Below are 21,137 nucleotides of genomic sequence, written 5' to 3' on the forward strand. Positions count from 1 at the left end.
AATCTACTATGAGTAAGATAAGAGTTTACAAGTGGTACAAATGCTTCAAAGAGAGCCGAGAAGATGTTGAAGACAATGATGACCACCACCCTGGATGCCCTAGTATGTAAGTTATTGATGACAGTGTGGAAGAAGTAAAGAAAGTGGTTCTGTTGGTTTCGAAAAACTGCCAAATAACCATAAGAGAGTTGCTGATGATATCAGCATATCCTTTGATCATTCCAAGCAATTTTTTCGGATCTTTTGTGCATGAAAGGTGTAGCAACAAAGCTTGTTTCAAAACCGTTGAATTACTACCAAAAGCGATGTGATGTAGACATCACTCAGGAACTGCTGAATGAAGTTGATAACAATCCAGAACTTCTGAAGAAGGTTATAACAGGTGACAAAATGTGGGTATACACATATGATGTTGAAACCCAAAGCCCAATTGTCCTATTGGAAACTGCCTGAAGAGTCAAGACCGAAAAAAATTTGACAAGTTCAATCATGTGTAAACGTTCTGTTCATTGTTTTCTTTGATTACTATGTGGTAGTGCATCATGAGTTCCTGCTTTATGGTCGTATGCTCAATAAGGAATACTACCTAGAAGTTATGTTCTGTTTGCTGAAGCAATCCAGAGAAAACAACCAGAATTGTGGAAAAACTTTTCATGGAAATTGCATCATGATAATTCTCCCACTCACATCTCAATGCTTGTTCATGATTTTGAGCAAAAAACAGAACTGTTATGTTGTTTCAGCCACTGTATTCACCAGATGTGGCCCTCTGAGACTTCTTCCTATTCCCGAAGCTGAAGAGAACCATGAAAGGATGACGTATTGCTACTATTAATGAGATAAAAACAGAATCACTGAAGGAGCTGAAGAGTGTAATGAAAACAGGATTCCAGAAGTTCTTCCAAGATTGGGAAAAAGTGCTGACACAAGTGTATTATATCTGAGGGAGATTAATTTGAAGGAGACAAAGTTGATGTTGATGAATAAATAAAGACTCTTTAAGAACAACAAAAATTCCCTTTACTGTGTGATCGCATCTCATATGTTGGTATTTATAAGCAAAACATATTAAAATATTCTTTCTGCTCTACATGAAGTACCATACTATGGGTACATGAATCAGTGAAAATGGTCATATTTCAAGACAGAATAATGACCATGTTCTGTTCATGTGGGCAAAATCTGACTGTTTAACATTATAATAGGAAAGTTTGCAATACTTCCAATTACAATATAATAATTGAGGTTAGGTTATATAAAATTGAGAACCTGGCAGTATTTTACTTCAGCCAAGAACAGTGAGAGGTCTCTCATGTCAGGTGCAGCGGTGGAAGTGACAAGGGATACCAAACTATAAGTCTTTGCATTCAATATGGTTTAGTACTCCACAACTGTATATTAAAAAATAGAAAATGCAAGTGCTGGAAAAAGTAAAATCAGTTGGCAAATCAGAACACATGAAAAGAAAAGAGAGTCATAAGAAAAGTAGCTCAACCATTTCCTTGAACTCAAGGTTTTTAGTACTGCCACATCTGTGGTACAAAAATATGTAACTTAGCTGCCAAGAATCCTTAAAGGTTTTGGGAATTTGATGGAACTTGCTCCAGACTGCCACACTTTCATACTGCACATTGCCTGTTGTTTCTATAATATATTTCTTTTTCTAAGTCATCAGCCTTCTCACTGGCTTGATGTGATCTACCACGTCGTCTTCTCTTGTCACCAGCTGCGACATAGTCGCGAATATGAATAGTGATCCAATACCGTCAAATGTTTTTTTTATTCCAGCCTTTGAGTTGCGAAATGACTCTGTGGACAACATTGCCTATTTTACACCATATTTTAGTTCTACGTGATGATGCTTTGCTGAGTGTATAAATGTTTTGACGATGCCATTACAGCTTTATCGCATTAGGACATGGTGTAGAACAAATCTGAAGACGGTCATTACTGACTGAAACTGCTCATCATCAAAAGAATTTATATTATGATCAAAGGTTGGAATAAAAAAAACAGCAGAGATACTGAGTCGCAGATAAGCACAACAAAAAAGACTGTCACAAATAAATAAAGCTTTCGGCCATTAAGGCCTTCGTCAACAATAGACATAGAGAGAAACACACACACACACACACACACACACACACACACACACACACACACACACACACACACCTCACACACGACCGCAGTCTCAGGCAACTATAACCACACTGCAAGTAGCAGCACCAGTGCATGATGGAAGTGGTGACTTGGTGGGGGTGGGATGAGGAGGGATAGTATGGTGAGGGTGGTGGACAGTGAAGTGCTGCAGGTTAGACAGAGGGCAGATGAGAGGTGGTGGTGGTGGTGGTGGTGGGAGCGAGAGGGGGGGGGAGGAGGAAGCAGTGGAGAAGGAGAGACGTAAAAAGACTGGGTGTGATGGTGGAATGAGGGCTGTTATAACGTGCAATAAGCCATTTGGGCCATGTATATTCTCAAGTTCACGATCTTATCCTCTTTTCGATCTTATTCGAAATGTTTTAAACTCTGACTATACAGCAGTATGTGTCACGCAAACACAATTAACCCATGTGATTTCTAAAAAAAATCATAAAATTACTGTACTATAAAAAGATAATTTTTTGTTTATGTGAATATATGTTATCATAATTGTTCTATTGTGCTGTTGGGTGAAATTTATTTTCTGTAAATTATTTTTTATTTAATGTTTTATGATTCAATGTTGGTATGAATATATCTTTACTGATGTACTTTGGAGCAATGTTAACTGGGTGCGGGTTGGCTGTATGTTGTTTGGCAGGAAGGAAAGAAGGAGAGGTGTAAAGTTTTCTGGAGTTGCGCGTATAATGGAATGTATTTCCCCGAGCGAACATTGTAATTCATGGTAACAAGGCATCTACGACTATTAAAAATGAAAGTTACATACAAATCAGTTTGTTGTCTATGTTAGTTCAAGAAACATGCCAACCTATAGGGTTTCCAGACCTACGAGAGAATCTGGCTTCCAGACTGAGGCAATTCAAGAAATAGATTGAAGGAGATCCTCAAAAACCAGATGAGTAATTTTTCTTGAAAGCTACCACTAGGTTTGGGCAATATTTCTACTCCATGAACAATTATTACAATTAATGGTCATCCAAGGTGCGTAACAAAGGAGTTTGTTATAAAGTGGTGCCATTGTGACCAGGATACTTGTACGTTTGGATTTTTGACAGTGTTTATGCTTCATGTGACCAAAAAGGATAAAATTGTGTTGCAAAGTGGAATGATTTTAAATCAAATATAACCTGACATAATACATGTGGAGAAGTTTTGGAATGAAGCAACACTATGGACATACATGGTTGTAAAGGTTGAAGCATTATTATTAAAGTTGATGCTACCTACCCAATCCAGGACAATAATAAGCTAAGTACCAATTAAAACATTTTTTTTTCTCCTCAGTGCAGTACTGTGTGAACATTTTGACTGTTTCTTTCTTTGCGCTGATAATTTATGAACAAATTTACAAAAAATGGAACATGATCCGAACAATTAAATAAATATGTTGAGCCTACCAGGTTCAAATAGTGACTTTAAACAGGACACAGCCCATAAAGACATGTTTCAGGATGTTTTAGGCAATAGTCAACCAAAAAAGTTAAATGAAATCAGTGCAGACTCAGGATTTGTAGACTGTAGCGTGTTAGATTCGAGTCCAGACTATCAGAAACAAGAACAGTCGCACGTAAGTGAAAAACCCAAACAGTTAAATTTACAAGACATGTTTACTGCATTAATGTCATCAATGGAAAAAATAGTGAAAAACTGTCATCAATGGAAAAAATAGTGAAAAACTGTCATTGATGGAAAAAAATGGTGAAAAACTTGAAAAGCCGATAGTCTCAGAATGTAATCTCATTACAGCAGAACGACTGTGTGTGTGTGTGTGTGTGTGTGTGGGGGGGGGGGGGGGGGGGGGGGGACGACAGAGGGGAGAGTAGAGGCTTCAGAATCCAAAATACAATCATTAGAGACAAAAATAGGGGAAGTGGACAAGGATCTCAGATCTGAGATAGGTGCTGTTGAAGTTAGGTGTAAAGATGCTGTTGGAGACACTAGTAAACGAGCTGTAACCTTTATAAATAAGTTAAATGAAAAAATAGGCAGTGTTGCCTTAGATGTAGATGAAAAAGTTCCTTCCAAAGATAGCTGAGATAACAGACTCAATTGTGTCAGACTTACATAGTGATGTCACTATTATCAAAAAACAAGTAGAACAGTTACAAGATGGGGCTTATCTAAAAACATTCTGTAATGTAGGACACCCAAGCTATCCTACTATGCCACTAAAAAGGTTTCCCTGGTGACAAACATTTCATCAAGCTGATTTTATACAACATTGCCATGACAGTTTTCTCCCTGTTATGAGCAATGAATTAAAAATTAAGTTTATTAATAGATCATTAGAAGGAGAAGCCTTGTCATGGGCCAACCAACTTGACTGAAGCAATTTACCTATAGATGAATTTGAAAAGTGTTTCTTGATAAAGTTTTGGTCTGACACTGAACAAGCAAGGATAAAGAGTGAGTTTTTAAATGGTCCAATGTACAGGTAGCATAGTGGGGTATGAAAGAGTTTTGCAAAGACGAGATCATGAAACTCGCACACTTAGACCAACCATTTGATGAATTAACTCAAACAGATGTACTTAAGAGAGGGCTACCAGAGAGAATTCAAATTGGGTTAGTTTACGGACCACATGATTCTGTAGACAAGTTCCTAAAATATGTAGAAAAGTTAGACAGGGCATATAATGGTTTTGGCCAACAATATTGATTTCAGGAGGCCAAACTGGAGTAACCACAATCATGATAGAAATACTAACAGTAATGACAATTTTTAGCAAGGACTTAACACCACCACCCTATGGAGGAATGACAGGAATCCAAATAATTTTAGAAATTATCAAGATGTAGGACCAAACCATGGGGATCAACAGTTTTGTGAGAAAAGAAATTCTGGGAACAGAAATGGTGATAGGAATTTTGAAAATAGAGGTGGGCAATGGACAAATAATAACCAGTCCACCCCACATGTGAGAGATAATGATAGTAGAGGTGATAGGGTAAACTGAAACCCTCTCAGTTGGCAGAAACATTGGTGAACAGTCATTTTTGGCAGTAAACAGAAACCTACACAACACTGATTATGTAAAATTCAGCGAGTTAACGCCTATTTGATTATTTTCTGAGTACAGTAGTAATGCAGGAGGATGATTTTCGATTATACCAAAAGGGTAAGGTAATGAAATTCTACAAAATGTACAAGTATATCAAACTTTGTTGAACACCCTGAGTAACCAGTGAACATGTAAGTGTAAAAGGTTGTATAATTGCAGGAGTAATGAGATTAGTACCCAGTATATAGACAATTTTTGGTAAATTTTGAGGAAGTATATGGTGATGGTGTGTGTGTGTGTGTGTGTGTGTGTGTGTGTGTGTGTGTGTGTGTGTGTGTGTATGTGTGTGTGTGTGTGTGTGTACGTAGCTATTAGTAGAAGAGTCCACCTGAGATATTTAATGTCATGCACTAGTTTTCAACGTGTTTGTAAAATGCAACAAGTGAAAGTACAGTTGCCATTTGAAAGTAATGAAGTGATTGTAAGGGGTGTTACCTTTCTGACCCTTAAGCTAAAGTAATATGATTGTATACAGTAATGAGTTGTGCAAGCAAACAATGATTACAAACAGTAAAATAATAAAACATGTAGAAAGTGTAATGTCTGTTTCTATTGTTACAGGAAAAGCTATACCAGTTGTGAGGTCTGCAGCTATGTGATGTTATTTTGTGAGGTTGATCTATTGTGTACGATGAAGCACGTGATTTTTCTTATCTGATGATTATTATGGAGTATTCAATGGAGTAATGAGGTGATGTTATGAGGATACAAGGTGAAGTTATTATGTTGATGCAATGAGGAGATATTTTATGTATTTAATGAAGTATTGATGTATTACTGATGTAATGAGGAGAATGATGTTATGTAGGGACTGGTTAGGGAACCTGTTTTTTCTTACTGTGGAGAAAGTATATGAAAGACACACTTAGTTAGCAAGGTTTGTAATGAAAGTTGGATATGACTTGAAGTAACAGATGCAAGTAAATAATCATATTTATGCAGAAAGGTTTATTCTATGTGAAGTGTAACACCTTTTATAATTAGGCAATATGTCAGTAATCTGTACACTGAAAAGTGATTAAGCATCTTGGTAGTAAATAATGTGAAGAATGTGACACTTGAAAATAGGAAGTAAACTGGAGGTTGTTTTTAGTGAATTAACTGCTCTACCGTCACACCAATACATCCTTACACACTGTTGAAAGGTAATGAGAAGTGAAAACTGTTTATTTCTGAACTTATGAATTTTTTTTATACTTACACTGAACCATATAAGATAAGTCAGGATGAAAAATCTAAACACTTGATAGTTGATGTATTCAGTACTCAAAAGGCTATATGAATTGAACTACTTACTGTATCAGACTAGACACTTGACATTTAACTGTTTCGTTACTGTTTCTGAAAATGTGATGAGAGGTGGGAGTTATATTGTTACTTTTCTGAAAACATGATGAAGTATATACTAAGATTTTGAAACATTTTACCCCAGATGGGTTATGTGCACCAAGTCCAAACATATAGTGACTTATTGAAACATGTAATGATTAATATTTATCTGCACAGAAATTCTAGTTTTTAAGTGTTTCAACACAACCATATCCCACACAATAACTTGTAAATATCTTAGTGCTATTGCAATTTTTTTATTTGATGTTTTATTATTCATCTAACCAACTATGAGTATGGGTGTGATTCCTGAATGATACTCACAGGTACAAGATTACTTTGCCATTGAATACTATACCCACACCCCACAAAGAACTGCATAAAATTTTATCATTTTTATAAATAACTTGAAGATACTGTCTGATAACTAGTAAATATATATACAATTCTTTGCTTTTGAACTACTTGTAGACAGTGCAGAAGGCACCATGCAATTTTACAAAGAACAATTTTACAGAACTCTGAAACAAACAAACCCTATTTTCACCAAAGTGTGTTAAAGATATCAGGAAAGTTATTGAAATCTGTGGGTACTTGTTTCTCAAAAAATTGATACAGAATATCATTTGTGTACAGTATACAACTTTTTGTATTACCTAAGTGGATATTTTCCAATTCTGTCTAGCTCTTGGTGAATTTTGAACTGGAAATGGTATGCAAATTTCAGACAACCCCATGATCTGGGGAGGACATTTTCATTTTTTTGCTTTAAGTGTTAGTTACATGACATGCTCTATGTACATTCATCATAGTGCTTATAAATATAAGTTATTTCATTGATGTTGTGTAGTATCCTCAGCCATGAGTTGAACCAAATTGATAGTGAACTTAGCTGTGTGTTTAAACACACTACATGGTATCCCCAAATTGAAGTTGTGCCATGTTAGCGCACCGGACTTATATTTGAACTGCTATACACATAATCTAGTATCCTGGAACTGAGTACTGCTTATGCAGCACACAGAACTTTATTAAATGCTTTGACGTTTTAGTAGTGTCTATGCTGCACACAGTATTTCATGAACTATTGACAATGTAAAATGGCATTGTAAGCCAAGGTAGCGCAAAAAAGACACAGAGGACTTGCTTCTGAAATATGGTATCGCATTTTTTTGGTAGTGAAATTGGTATCATAACCCACAATATTGCAAGTGGTTTCTTATTTCATAGTTATGATGACAGTAGCAGAAAAGACTATTTTCAAAATAGTATTAACTTTTCAAAAAATTGACTAGGAAGTCAAGTGTGTAAGAGAACAAATCATTTATCTTTATTTTCTGCATCAAATCCAAGTTAAAAATTACTGATTGTTGAGTGTTAGCTTTAGTCTTGTTGCCCCTAAAGCATTAATATTTGCTTTACAGTTTTGTCTTAGTATAAGTATTTTTTCTTTAATATTACTAATTAGTATTTGTACACAAATCAACAGCACAATTACATCTGACAAAATCTAAAATATTATCTTGCGAGAAATAACCTTATTCAATTTTTTTTTCAAGATGAGTTAATATTCGCTTTTACCTAAGGGTTTGCCAAGTATTATTTTCCCTTAACTTCAAATCAGTTAAGAAGTCATTTTGACAATTCTCTGTTTTTTTGAAACTCCGATTCTGAGAGCCTTATCTATCTTGCAATTTTCTCATGAAATATTTCATACATGTGATAACGGAACTTTGTATCCTGAAGCTGATATACTGTGAAATGTTGTAGGAAATACCCTGGGAGCTGTCTCCATTCCTAAAAAATTATCAAGACCATGATTGGTATGTAGAACCATCTGACACCACCCTCCAATTCAGCCCCCACCAGACACCTCCTTTTATCAGTCTTCAGCATCACCCCGGATCCCAGAACTACTGAAGATAGACACTGACTGTGTATACTGTATCACAGACACAGTTTCTCTGACTGTTTGGAGATGTCACTAAACCCATGCAAAGATGTAAACAACCATGCATGCACAATGGCTATTAAAGAGAGGGGGTCCGACAGCTCATTAGTCCCAGTCATTCCACCAGGAAGGAAGTACACGGCTCGTGTTGTCTGTAATTGAGCCATACCTAGATGGTAAATACCGTGGTTCAACCGTGTCCACAATTTTACTTGGTGCCAGGAAGGGCTCCCAACAAGGGAAGTGTCCAGGTGTCTCAGAGTGAACGAAAGCAATGTTGTTCGGACATGGAGGAGATACAGAGAGACAGGAACTGTCGATTACATGCCTTGCTCAGGCCACCCAAGGGTTACTAATGCAGGGGATAACTGCTCCCCATGGATTACAGCTCAGAGGAACCCTGACAGCAATGCCACCATGTTGAATAACGCTTTTCATGCAGCTACAGGACGTCATGTTATGACTCAAACTATGCACAATAGGCTGCATGATGTGCAACTTCACTCCCGATGTCCATGGTGAAGTCCATCTTTGCAACCGCATCACCAAGCAGCGCGGTACACATTGGCTCCACAACATGCCGAGTGGACTGCTCAGGATTGGCATCACGTTCTCTTCACCGATGAGTGTCGCATATGCCTTCAACGAGACAATCGTCGGAGATATGTTTGGAGGCAAGCCAGTCAGGCTGAATGCCTTAGACACACTGTCGAGCAAGTGCAGCAAGGTGGAGATTCCCTGCTGTTTTGTGGTGGCATTATGTGGGACCGATGTATGCCATTGGTGGTCATGGAAGGTGCCATAAAGGCTGTACGATATGTGAATGCCATCCTCCGACCTATAGTGCAACCATATTGGCAGCATATTGGTGAAGCATTCGTCTTCATGGATGACAATTCGAGCCCCCATCGTGCACATCTTGCGAATGACTTCTTTCAGGAAAACGACATCGTTAGCCTAGAGTGGCCAGTGCATGTTCTCCAGACATGAACCCTATCGCACATGCCTGGGATAGACTGAAAAGGACTGTTTATGGACAACTTGACCCACCAACCACTCTGAGGGATTTACGCCGAATCGCCGTTGAGGAGTGGGACAATCTGGATCATGCAATGTGTGGTTTTCATGAGCAATAAAAAAGGCAGAAGTGATATTTATGTTGATTTCTATTCCAATTTTCTGTACAGGTTCAGGAACTTTATGAACCAAGGTGATGCAAAACTTTTTTTGATGTGTGTGTATTCTCAAATTACGACCTTATCATTTTTTTGATCTTATTTGAAAATTCTGAATGGGGGGTGGGGGAGCTCCATATGGTTCCCAAGTTGTGCAGCGGCCGTAAACCATAAAATTACCAAATAAGCAGCAACCAGTCGCAAGATCATGTTTTCTTTATTTACTATTGCAATAGTAAATAAAGAAAACATGATCTTGCTGCTTATTTGAAATGTTTAAACTCCGACGGTATGGTAGCATATGTTGTGCTAACACAACTAACCCCTGTGATTAAAAAAACTAATTTCATAAAATTACTGTACTACAAAAAGATAAATTTTTGTTTATGTGAATATTTGTTATCGTAATTGGTCTATTGTGCTGTTGAGTGAATTTCATTTTCTGTAAATTATTTTCGATTTAATGTTCTATGTTTCAATCTTGGTATGAATATACCTTTACTGAAGTACTATGGAGCAATGTTAGCTGGCTGCGGTTTGATTGTATGTTGTCTGGCGGGAAGAAAGGAAGGAAGGAGAGATCTAAAGTTTTCTGCAGTTTCGTATAAATGGAATGTATTTCACTGAGTGAACATTGTAATTCATATAATTCATAGCAGCAAGTCATCTAGGACTATCAAAACTGAAAATTACTTACGAATTAGTTTGTCGTCTATGCTATTTCAAGAAACATGCAACCTATTGTTTCCAGACATACAAGAGAACCTGGCTTCCAGACTGAAGAAATTCAAGCAATGGATTGGAGGAGATCCTCAAAAACTAGATGAGTAATTTTTCTTGAAAACTACCACTAGGCTTGGGCAATATTTCTACTCCATGAACAATTATTACAATTAAAAGTCATCCAAATGTGCATAACAAAGGAGGTCCTTAAACTGTCTAGTGCTGGAATGGGAACAGGGAAGTGGCTGGATGGGTGAGGACAGTGACTAACAAAGGTTGAGGCCAAGAGGGTTACGGGAACATAGGGTGTATTGCAGGGAGAGTTCTCACTTGTGCAGTTCAGAAAAGTTGGTGCTAGTGAGAAGGATCCATATGGCACAGGTTGTGAAGCAGTCATTGAAATGGAGGATGTCATGTTTGGCAGTTTGTTCAACAACAGGGTGGTCCACTTGTTTCTTGGCCACAGCTTCTTGGTTGTCATACCCACATAGAATGCAGCACAGTGGTTGCAGCTTAGTTTTAGACTATATGATTGGTTTCACAGGTAGCCCTGCCTTTGATGGGATAGGTGTTGTTCATGACCAGACTGGAGTAGGTGGTGGTGGGAGCATGTATGGAACAGGTCTTGCATCTAGGTCTATTACAGAGGTATGAGCCATGAAGCAAGGGGTTGGGAACAGGGGTTGTATAAGGATGGTCGAGTATATTTTGTACGTTCAGTAGACGGCGGAATACCACTGTGCTAGAGGACAGGACACTTCTCATTTCGGCACGATAAGGTAGTCAAAACACTGGTGGAGAATGTAATTTAGTTGCTCCAGTCCTGAGTGGTACTGACTGTATGGAAGGGACTTCTTAGTATGGAACGGGTGGCAGCTGTCGAAGCGGGGTATTGCTGGTGGTTAATAGGTTTGATATGGATGGAGGTACTGATGTAGCCATCTTTGAGGTGGAGGTCAACATCTAGGAAGCTGGCTTGTTGGTTTAATTAGGACCACGTGAAGCAAAAGGGAGAGAAGTTGTTGAGGATCTGGAGGAATGTGGATAGGGTGTTCGCACCATTGATCCAGTTCGTAAGGATGTCTTCAATGAATCTGAACCAGATGAAGGGTTTAGGACTCTGGGTTCTTAGGAAGGATTCCGCTAGAAGGCCCATGAATCGGTTGGCGTAGGATGGTGAGATGCGGGTAACCATCGCTGTACCCCGGATATGTCTCCTTATCCCTAGTCAGCTCCCAGTCCCTTATACTGTTAGTGTGTTGTTGCTTGGCTCATGGAATCCCCTAAATGGGCTTATCACCAAATTACCCATCTATGGCTGCCACCCCTCCTTCTACAATGACCTCCACCTATTCAGATTCCGCCAATCCTTAGCCCTCACCAACATAGTCCTGGAAAATCACATCAACCAACCCCAATCTCCTTCTGGTACCTTCTCTCCATCCGCAAAATTCTCCTGGTATGCAATCCCAATTTTCTGGAACCCATAACACATATTGAAAGTCTTGCCTGCAGGAACTTGAGCAACATGCACAATGCCACCTCAAAAAACTCTCCATCCTGCTCACTTCCTATTCCTGCCTTGAAAGTACCACTGTCCGCCACCTCTACAACAACCTTCAAACTCCCCCATGTCCCCTCGTAGTAGACAAACCCCAACCTCCAAAACTCCCTCCCACCACCACACAGAATCCAGAACAGAAACAGACTCCTAACACAGTCATGCCTTTCCTCCAGAAGCCTTAGCCCCACAGAAATATCAGTCCTTTCCAAAGGCATCACATTTTGTCCCACTCCCAAATTCAATCTGCAGGACTTGTTAAACATCTTCTCTCCTTCTCCTGGTCCATACAATGGAAACACTTTTTCACCACCAATCCTACCAATCAGACTCATCCAGTGACCAATACTAAAACCTGCCTAACTTAATTCACTCCCACATCCAATTATGATCCACCCCTACTGCCCCCAAATAACCCTCTGCTAACTTTCCAGAATTTCTTAACTTTGGTCACTCCCTGCACTCCTACTTTCTGCGTGCTTCCTGAAGTCCATAAACCTAAACACCCAGGATGCTCCATTGTGGCTGGTTACTGTGCCCCCACTGAGAGGATCTCTGCTCTCGTAGACCAACACCTTCAGCCTATTACCCAGAACCTAACCTGCTATATAAAAGATACCAACAATTTCCTCCATCAACTCTCCACAGCGCCTGTTCATTTACCACATGGTGCCTTGCTTATCACTATTGATGTCACCTCCCTTTACACTAACATTTCTAATGCCCATGGCCTTACCACTATTGAACACTACATTTCCCAACACCTGACGGATTCCAAACCAACAACCTCCTTCCTAATTGCCCTAACCAACTATATCTGCAGCCACAATTACTGCTCCTTTGAAGGCATTACCTACAAACAAATCCAGGATACAGCGATGGGTACCCAAATCTCACCATCCTCTGCCACCCGTGGGCATTGAATCTGCGGTCCCTCTTGAAATATACCGAAAGTCTTACTGAAGCCTTCACAAACCGTAGTTATCCTCCCAACCATGTACAAAAACAAATCTCCCATGTCTTATTTCTCCAGTCTCCCATCACCTCCCAAAGTGCCACCGTTCGGCCACATAGGAGCACTCCCTCATAACTCAGAACCACCCAGGACTGGAGCAATTAAATTACATTCTCCACCAGTGTTTCGACTACCTTTCATCGTGCCGAAATGAGAAATGTCCTGCCCACTATCACAGCAGTATTCCACCGTCCACTGAACCTACACAATATACTCGTCCATCCTTACACAACCCCTGTTCCCAACCCCTTGCTTCATGGCTCATACCTCTGTAATAGACCTAGATGCAAGACCTGTTCCATACATGCTCCCACCACCACCTACTCCAGTCCAGTCACGAACATCACTTATCCCATCAAAGATAGGGCTACTTGTGAAACCAGTCATGTGATCTACAAGCTATGCTTCAAGCACTGTGCTACATTCAACATGAGCATGACAACCAAGAAGCTATCTGTCCACATGAATGGCCACCGACAAACTATGGCCAAGAAACAAGTGGACCACCCAGTTGCTGAACACACTGCCAAACAAGACATCCTTCATTTCAATGAGTGCTTCACAGCCTGTGCCATATGGATCCTTACCACCAACACTGGCTTTTCTGAACTGCGCAGGTGGGAACTTTCGCTGCAATACATCCTACATTCCTGTAACCCTTCTGATCTCAACCTTCCTTAGTCTCTGTCCTCACCCATCCAGCCCCTTCCCTGTTCCCATTCCAGCACTACACAGCTGTCATTCCACCATCACGCTCAGTCTATTTACCTGTTGCCTTTTCCACTCCCCCCCCCCCCCCCCATCACCCCTACCCTCCGTCTAACCTGCAGCACTTCACTGTCTGCCACTCCCAACATATTATCCTTCCCTCTCCCTGCCCCAGCCTCCTCCTTACACCCACCCAGCTGCCACTCCCATCATGCACTGGGGCCACTGCTCGCAGTGTGGTTTCAGTTGCCTAAGACTGCAGTCGTGTGTGTGTGTGTGTGTGTGTGTGTGTGTGTGTGTGTGCAAGCTTTATTTATTTGTGACAGTCTTTCTGTTGTGTCTATGACTCAGCATCTCCACTATTCAAACATAATGGAAGTTATTCCATGATGTCTTAACTCATGACCTATCAACATGTCCTTCCTTTTAGTAAGTTTTTTCCACTTGTTCCTTTCTTTGGCCAGTCTCGGCCTGGGGGAAGGAGGCAGAGAGGGATATATATATATATATATATATATATATATAAGGTTTACCTTGGGTCCTTCATTCGATTTACTATGACAGCTCCAGCATTGGCCACAGCCATTTGTATAAACTGATTTCACGATGAATGGATAAACATATTTAATAACATTAAAATGAAGTTATACGATTGCATAAGTCTCTGTGTTGTGTATTCAAGTTCTAATTTGTGTAAATGAGCATTAAACAGTACAAACATTACTTACTGTCATCTCACCACCAAAGCATTCAGCGGCTATTTGATTGGGATCAAATGGTTTTACTTCCGCATCATTGAAAAGAAACCACTTATCACGATTAGACGCAGTCCGGTCCCTTATGAAACTGTAGTAATGACCACCATCAGCTGTTCCAGTGTGCACAGTCACACCAATCAGATCATATTCATAGCATTCATTGAAATCTTCTGAATATGATGCTTCTTTGTCTTCCTCCTCTTGATCATCAGTCTTCTCGGACTTTCGCAGTTCTGATTTCCTCTTTTCCTCTGTAACCACAAAATGAGTGGAATTTATGAAACTAGTACTAAGAATGAAGGATATAACAGTTTAATGATCCTCAAGGCAAAGCACTAGAGGTGACTGGAAAATAATGTTTATGGAGTAAGCCTCTGTGCAAAAGACAATTCTGAAGTATTTACCTTACCACCTCACTGCACGCTCATGAGGTTCTTTACATTCTTTGAAAAAAAAAAAAATATATATTTTAAAGAATTCAGGTTAGAAGGTAAGCTCAAAGATAAAATTGTTCAAAATGTCACAACATAGTCAAATCATGATCCATGAAATTTTGCGCAAATTGCCAGATGTCAATAACTTGCTGACAAACAAAAGCTGAACAAAGTGAAAATTAGCGTAAGGAGAGCAATGAGAGAAGCATTCAATGATTTTGAAAATAAGACGTTGTCAACTGACCTGAGTAAAAACCTTAAGAGATTTTGGTCATATGTAAAATCAGTAACTGGGTCAAAATCACCTATTCATTATCTCAGTGAACACATCGGCACTGAAACAGATGATAACAGAGAGAAGGCCGAAATACTGAATTCACCGCGGAAGATCGTGATACTGTCCCTCCTTTCAATAGTTATATGAACATCAAAATGGCAGATATTGAGATAACCGATCGTGGAATTGAAAAGCAGCTACAATCGCTTAGTAGTGGAAAGGCTTCAGGACCAGGTGAGATACCTATAACATTCTATAAAGATTATCTGAAAGAACTTACTCCCCTTCTAGCAGTAATTTATCATAGATTGCTTGAGCAATGAAAGGTACCTAACAACGAGAAAAAAGGGCAGGTCATTCCCATTTTTAAGAAAGGCCGTAAGACAGTTCCACACAATTAGAGATCTGTATCATTTACGCCAATCTGTTATAGAATTATGGAACATGTTTTATGATCAAGAATTATGATGTTCTTGAAAAATGAACATCTCCTCTATAAAAATCAACATGAATTCCACAAACAGAGATCCTGCGAAACTCAGTTTGCTCTGTTCCTCCATGAGATTCACAGCGCAGTGGACAACAGCACTCAGGTTGATGCCGTGTTCCTTGATTTCAGTAAGGCATTGTCCCGCACTGCCGTTTAATGAAAAAAATACGAGCTTACAGAGTATCAGAGCAGACCTGCGATTGGATTCAAGACTCCCTTGCAGATAGAACTCAACATGTCGCTCTTAATGGAACTAAATTGACAGATAAAAAGGTAATATCCGGAGTACCATAGTGAAGTGTGATAGGACCATTGCTGTTCACAATATATATAAATGATCTGGTAGAAAGCATTGGATGCTCTTTAAGGCTATTTACAGAGGATGCAGTTGTCTATACCAAAGCACCAACACCAGAAGATAGTATGAATTTGCAGAACGAGCTGCAGAGAATTGATGAACGGTGCAAACTCTGGCCGTTGACCCTGAACGTAAATAAATTTAACATATTGCACATACATAGGAAAAGAAATCTTCCCACACACTATTTGTGAGTGGAACAGGGTTGGAGGGATCAGATAGTGGTACTGAAAGTACCACTCTGCCACACACCATTAGGTGGCTTGCGGAGTATGATGTAGATATTTTGGCACAGTTTCTTCTGGCCACCTTCAGATGTATACTGTTGAAAGGACACTGAGCTCCCTTGTTTCAAACTGCACTGGCACATGCATAGGGTACGCAGATATTACTGCACGTTTTGCTAGAGTGCATGTGAAATCTGCTGCAAGTCTGAGCACTGCTACGAGTGTCTCCACACCATAAAATCACAGAATGATGCTGGATATGCAGACCATGAAGTTTTTCTGTAACAGAATTCAATATGCTATTTAAATGGAAACCACTGTCGTAAATAATAAGATCCTTAAATAGTTGTATTTCCAATGGTTCATTGATAACAGTTACAAAAGTTTAAGTATGGATACCAAGTTTTGTTTCATTGTATTTTACCAAATAACCATTATAAATACAATGTCCTGCAATAGTGGACTTGTTGGCTTGGAGTAGGCAAGTATGCTCCTGGTGTTCTGTGAGGTACTCCTGTAGAGTGCACATCATTTGATTTGCCCCCCCCCCTTAATTTGTCACACTCACATGTCACATGGAAACTTGTATTCGTAAACACCTTCCCTTCACAGTTCTAAGCTATCTTTGATTGATATCAGAAGTGGCAAAGTTTTTGGTTGAGGACAAAATATCACTTTAACCTTATCTTTTCTTAGGAAAGGAGGTCATTATGAGGTGGGGACCACACAATTCAGTTCCACATAGGTTGTCTAGACTTTTGGACTGCCTAAGATCTACAGGGTGCAGCACTTAAATCGGGCAAATTTCAGTTTGAATTTCCTGTCATATCGTAGTTCTGCCAAAGGTTGCAAATGGCATTCCTGAAAGCCATAGACATCTAGTAAATAGTCAGAACTTCAAAATGGCCGAGTGTTGCAGACAAGTGTGGAGTACAACTGAAGAGCTGTGATTACCAAAGGTCTTTGCGCAGGGTGTTTGCCCACTGAAATAATTCGATTCTTCGTGTGCTGGAGATCAACTGTTTATGATACAGTGACCAAGTACAATGCTTCAGAGAAGTCTGTGGATGTTTCCACTAATCCAGCAAGAAAACCTCATTCGAGGAAACACATCTCACAAACTGCAGTAGTCATCAAAATGGCTCAGGTGCTGATTTCAGAGGACCCGTGGCAATAGCTGAGGAACTTGGCGTCAGTATTGAATGTCAGCGAGTGAACAATGCTTTGGATGGCAGCGGATGACCTCATACGAGCCATTTTGTCCAAATCCGGCTCACGGATAATGCTGCCATGTTCTGGTCAAAGGAGTTCTGGCCCCTGAATAGCTTGGATGTCAATCCCCTCAACTACTATGTTTGAAGCGTGGTCAGAAGAGTTACCAATAAGACGAGGCACCCTAATGTTGCATCTCTACGCACCTCTATTGGAGCAGCATTCATGAATATGGGCAGTGCTGGTTTAAAAAGTGCATGCGATTGCTTCAAGACAAGATTGGAGATGGTCATTGCGGCTGACGGGGGTTACATCGAGTAATGTTACTCTTGAAAGATACCACTACTTATATACAAAAGGATTTTCATTTTCTTTTGGATTTTGTTTTAGTAAATTTGCTTTAAAAAAAAAGTTTCATTTGTCCAAATTTATGGCACCCTGTATAAAAGTGTGCCGCTATAACCTATTCTGAGTAATATTGGGAACAGCCACCTATGATTTGGCCAGATACTTGGCATCTTTACTCAAACTAATTGTAGGCAAGTGTCCACATAATATAAGAAATTCTACTGATTTTATTAACAAATGTAAGTCATTTAAGCTGGGAAGCAATGACTTATTTGTCAACTTTCATGTTATTTCTCTTTTTACAAAAGTGCCTCTGATGGACTTGCTACATTTCATTGGGAATAGGTTTGGTGCCAACATAATAGCAGGGTTCAAGCACTCTCTTACCTCAACGTGCTTTTCATGTAATAATGAATTTTACAAACAGTCTGGTGGTGTCGCCATGGGGAGTCAGGAGTGGGCGCTCAACTCAGCAGTATTGAGACCAACAGTTTTTTGGCAATAAGTTGTTGATGCTTTAATAATTATACTTCATGGTTTGGACAGTCTCCAAGAGTTCATTATACATCTAAACTCATTACACGAAACAATGCTACAAACCTATGAACAGCACAACAAGCAAGAGGATGAGGCCTCCGAGATAACAGCCTACCTGCTGTATACTGGAAATTTTCAGATGAAAATAGGCAGAATACTATGAAAACATGAGGTTAAATTAATCTATTATGAACTGTAGTTGCAGGGGTAAAAAACTGAAGTTGCGTGACAGTATAAAAAGTGTGATGTTTCTCTCTGTTTAGAAGAATGTTTAGAGATCTACCGTACCCAACAATCACACTATGTGATATCTGAGACAATACTACTACCTGATATGTATTAAATCTGATTCATAGCAACCAGTACAATATTTAAATAACGTGTCATTTTGTTAAACATGGGAGCTCAGTGTAGTTTCACCAATATACAACTGAAGATGGCCAGAAGGCTTCATCGAAATATTGTGGGGGTGACCTTGCAGTTGGCCTGAAATTTCATGGAACAATCTAAGGGCCGGGATAGTTTTAAATTTCACACAGCACAATCACATATGATAAAAATTGTTGTGTTGCAGATGCATGTAATCTCTTATAGCAACAAACAGAAAATAACAGCACTTTCAATCTTGCCGAAATAGTTCACGGATGTACATGCAGATGTCAGGTGCACCGGCCACATTATTTCGGCAAGTGACCACATTGCCATCATAAGATGCACTGATGAACTGACTGCCAAGAGCCAGCACAGAGCTTTTATCTTCTCCCCTTCCCTACAACCTGTGCAATGTCAGCGGTTTACAGCTAAGAGTAGGTGCACGGCTGGTATCTCCTCTTCCCTCCTTCCAACTCATCACTTTGTCCTTGGTTCGCACCCAGCAATGTGTGCTGGCAGTGTCTCCATTGTTGTGCCGCCTGCTCCCAAAGTCAGTCACACAACAAACTGACTTCGGCGGTAGGCAGAGCAACATTGGAGACACTGCCAGCACACATCCTTGGGTATAACCCACAGATGCAGCAATAAGTCAAAGGGAGAGATCTGCTATTACCAAACAGTTTACATTCTTGGTCTTGTTTGGCTAGACTTTATAAACACACTGTCTGTGTACAACTGTCAGCTTAATAAGTATCAAACCAATATAATATGATGTACAGCAGTTGCACATCAGGACAAATCATGACGGACAATGGTCACACCATAAAGCTGTCAGTAGTCTTTGTTTAACAACACTGATGGATCACATTATGGGAAGAAATATCGATGGGCTGCTAAACAACACACCCTATGAACAGTGTTATGAGTCTTCTAAATGTAACACGCAGACTGCCGAATGACAACACTGACTGAGGGCTGCTGAAATATTATAGAATAGGAGATTTCGAAATGTGGTGCTGCAAAAGAATGTTGAAGATTAGATAACTAATTAAGAAATACTGCACTGAACTGCAGAGAAAAGAAATATGTGGCGCAACTTGATTCAATGAAAGGACTGACTGACAGGACACATTCTGAAGCATGAAGAAATTGTCACTTTGGTGACGGAAGGAAGTGTAATGTAGGGAAGTGTGAGTAGTTAAGCAGAGACAAAGAGTGGAAATTTGTGCTTCTGTAAAATGATTTATGCACAAACCACAAAATTTCCACTGTCATATCTGAGCAAAATATCTTTCCAAGATACTGAGAAAATTCTGGTCCTATATACAGTCTCTAAGTGAGCCAAAATCTTCGTGTGGCAATAGGAGACAGCAAAAGAAAAGCTGAAGGTTTAAATTTTACATTTAAGGAATCATTTATGCAGGAGGATTGTACAATAATACCATTGTTTGGCCATTGTATGGTCTCCCATAAGGAGGGCATAGTAACAGGCATCCCTAGTGTAGAGAAGCAACTAAGAGACGATAACAAGTAAGTCGTCAGGACCAGATGGAACCCTAATTCGGTATTTATTGCGGATCTCTCCCCTGCGCAAAGTCCCAAGCATGTGGAAAAAAGTGCAGGTGACTCCTGTTTATAGGAAGGGTAAAAGAAAGGACCCACAAATTACAGACCAATATCCTTAACATCGGTTTGCTGTAGAATTCTTGAACAAATTCTGAGTTTGAGTATGATAAACCTCATCGAGAAGGAAAAGTTTCTGTGCATAAATCAGCACATATTTCAAAAGCATAGCTTGTGTGAAATTCTGCTTGTCCTTTTCTCACACATCTTTCTCTTTTCTCACAGGCTATCCTGCAAACCATGGACAAGCAAATTCCATATTTCTAGGTTTCTGAAAGTATCTAACATAGCCCCCCACTGCAGATTGTTAACGAAGGTACGAGCTTATTGAATAGGTTCCTAGATATGTAAATAGCTCCAACACTTCTTAAGTAATACAATGTTGTACATTGTCCTCAATGGTGAGTGTTCATCAGAGATGAAGTTCTTCATATGGAATGTCCCAGGGAGTGTGATACGACTGCTCTTATTCTCTGTATGCATAAACAATCTGATGAACAAGGTGAACAGCTGTCTGATGATACTGTGGTGTACAGGAAGGTGTCATCGTTGAATGATTGTACGAGGACAGAAGAGTTAGACAAAATTTCTAGATTGTGTGATGATTGGAACCAGGCTCTAAATGTAGGACAATTTAAGTTAATGCAGATGAGCAGGAAAAATAATCCTGTAATGTTCGAACACCGCATTAGTAGTTTACTGCTTGACACAGTCATGTCGATTAAATATCTAGGAGTAACACTGCAAAGCAATATGGAATGGAATGTGTACAGATGGATGATAGTAGGGAAGGCAAATGGTCAACTTTGGCTAA

At 39.6% G+C, this 21,137-nt stretch overlaps 1 protein-coding gene across 1 annotated transcript in view; it reads right to left on the reverse strand.

Annotated features, from left to right (window-relative positions):
* The window catches only part of LOC126177063 (ubiquitin carboxyl-terminal hydrolase 34), a 479,314-nt gene that overhangs the window by 145,290 nt on the left and 312,887 nt on the right, over nucleotides 1–21,137 (reverse strand). Inside the window, exon 33 of the mRNA XM_049924303.1 lies at nucleotides 14,416–14,696. Coding sequence (XP_049780260.1) covers nucleotides 14,416–14,696 — 281 coding nt within the window. The remainder of the gene's footprint in view (nucleotides 1–14,415; nucleotides 14,697–21,137) is intronic.

Source organism: Schistocerca cancellata, chromosome 1 (genome assembly GCF_023864275.1).
Source record: "Schistocerca cancellata isolate TAMUIC-IGC-003103 chromosome 1, iqSchCanc2.1, whole genome shotgun sequence".
Lineage (NCBI taxonomy): Eukaryota > Metazoa > Arthropoda > Insecta > Orthoptera > Acrididae > Schistocerca > Schistocerca cancellata.